We start from the raw sequence: 1422 nt of genomic DNA, 5'->3' as shown, positions 1-1422 counted from the left end.
TTGTATCCGATGCTCTCAGTGTCCCTTTGCGAACAGCCTCCTGTGACGCCTGCATCTCTATAGCTGTCATACACCACTTCTCCACACAGGTACACACACTGAAATCCTCTTTTCGATACAAGAAAACAATATAGCAACTGAAAGATGACCCAACACGAATATACAAGCACTTCACTAAATTGTTCATCAGTCACAGTTTTTTTTTAGACTGCCGGGAGTGCTGGAATATTTTAGAGACCTCAGGAACTTTACCACAGTTTCAAAAGGAAGATTTTCAAGTTTTGGCTCCTGGGACATTTAAGAAATAATTATTTCATTAGCGTTTTTATGCCTCAAATCAAGCGTTTTTTCTATAATCCTTTATTAGACTGATTTGCCGAACCATCACATGCTTTGAGACACTGTAGCCAATCAAACACTGGTCCCTGAGTTAGTTTATGAGATCATGGGGTCACTTATGAGTATGTAATAGAAATGGTCAAATAAATAGTTTGTGTGTGTGTGTATTGTAGGAGCGTCGTCTGGCAGCAGTGAGGGAGCTGGTGAGACTTTTGCAGCCTGGGGGTCGAGCGCTCATCTACGTTTGGGCTTTTGAGCAAGAGTACAACAAGCAGAGGTCCAAGTACCTCAAAGACCAGAACCAAGAGCATCCTGAGAACCACAGCGCTACCGAAAACACACAAACAACAGGAGGCAGCCAGGAACCTCACGGGACGTCGAGTGTCCATACCAGCAGACATTTAGAAGACAACTACAGGCCTGTAGAGAACATCGATGTGACTGATGGCAAACTCAGTGTGCACACCAACCGAACAGCATTCAACACACAGGACCTGTTGGTTCCCTGGCATCTGAAAGAAGGGAAAAAACGAGCGGAGGAAGAACCGAGAGATGGTGGAAAGAAGGATAAAAGGAAAGAGAAATCCCAAAAGACTTCAGGTAACACCTGCTCAGCCTACGGTTCAAGTTCCATAGCCAAATTAGACTGTAACCCTGGTCCCAGTCCAGGTTTTCTCTCCGACATGTGTTCTGGATCAGGTCCTGAGACCAGTGATGCCACTCACAGCCCAGACTCTAAACCCGGTGCAAGTGGCGACACTACTCAGACCTCCAGTTCTGCTCTGAAGTCGGAGTCTGAGAGCAGTCCCGCGCCCGTTTTTCACCGCTATTACCACGTGTTCCAGCAGGGGGAGCTGGAGCAGCTGTGTGGTCAGGAGGCTGGCGTCAAAGTGCAGAGCAGCTACCACGATCAGGGTAACTGGTGTGTTATTTTAGTGAAGGACGCGTTATAATAATTCAGCAACAAATACATATTCAAACAAGAAAGGCAATGTAAACAAAGACTGAATGAAAATATCCTTTATTTGGACAAATGCAGAAAAGTGAACAGATAAGTGAAATAAATGTAATGATTTTACAAAA

At 44.9% G+C, this 1422-nt stretch overlaps 1 protein-coding gene across 1 annotated transcript in view; it reads left to right on the top strand.

Annotated features, from left to right (window-relative positions):
* The window catches only part of alkbh8 (alkB homolog 8, tRNA methyltransferase), an 8601-nt gene extending 7179 nt beyond the window's left edge, over window positions 1–1422 (top strand). Inside the window, exons 11-12 of the mRNA XM_076100477.1 lie at window positions 1–89; window positions 513–1422. The exon at window positions 1–89 is cut by the window's left edge and continues 61 nt beyond it. Coding sequence (XP_075956592.1) covers window positions 1–89; window positions 513–1292 — 869 coding nt within the window. The 3' untranslated portion in view covers window positions 1293–1422. The remainder of the gene's footprint in view (window positions 90–512) is intronic.

This window comes from Anarhichas minor, unplaced genomic scaffold, assembly GCF_050575085.1.
Source record: "Anarhichas minor isolate MPS153535 unplaced genomic scaffold, ASM5057508v1 ptg000026l, whole genome shotgun sequence".
NCBI lineage: Eukaryota > Metazoa > Chordata > Actinopteri > Perciformes > Anarhichadidae > Anarhichas > Anarhichas minor.
Note: the sequence above shows the minus strand (reverse complement) of the source record. Positions and strands in the feature narration are given on the sequence as shown.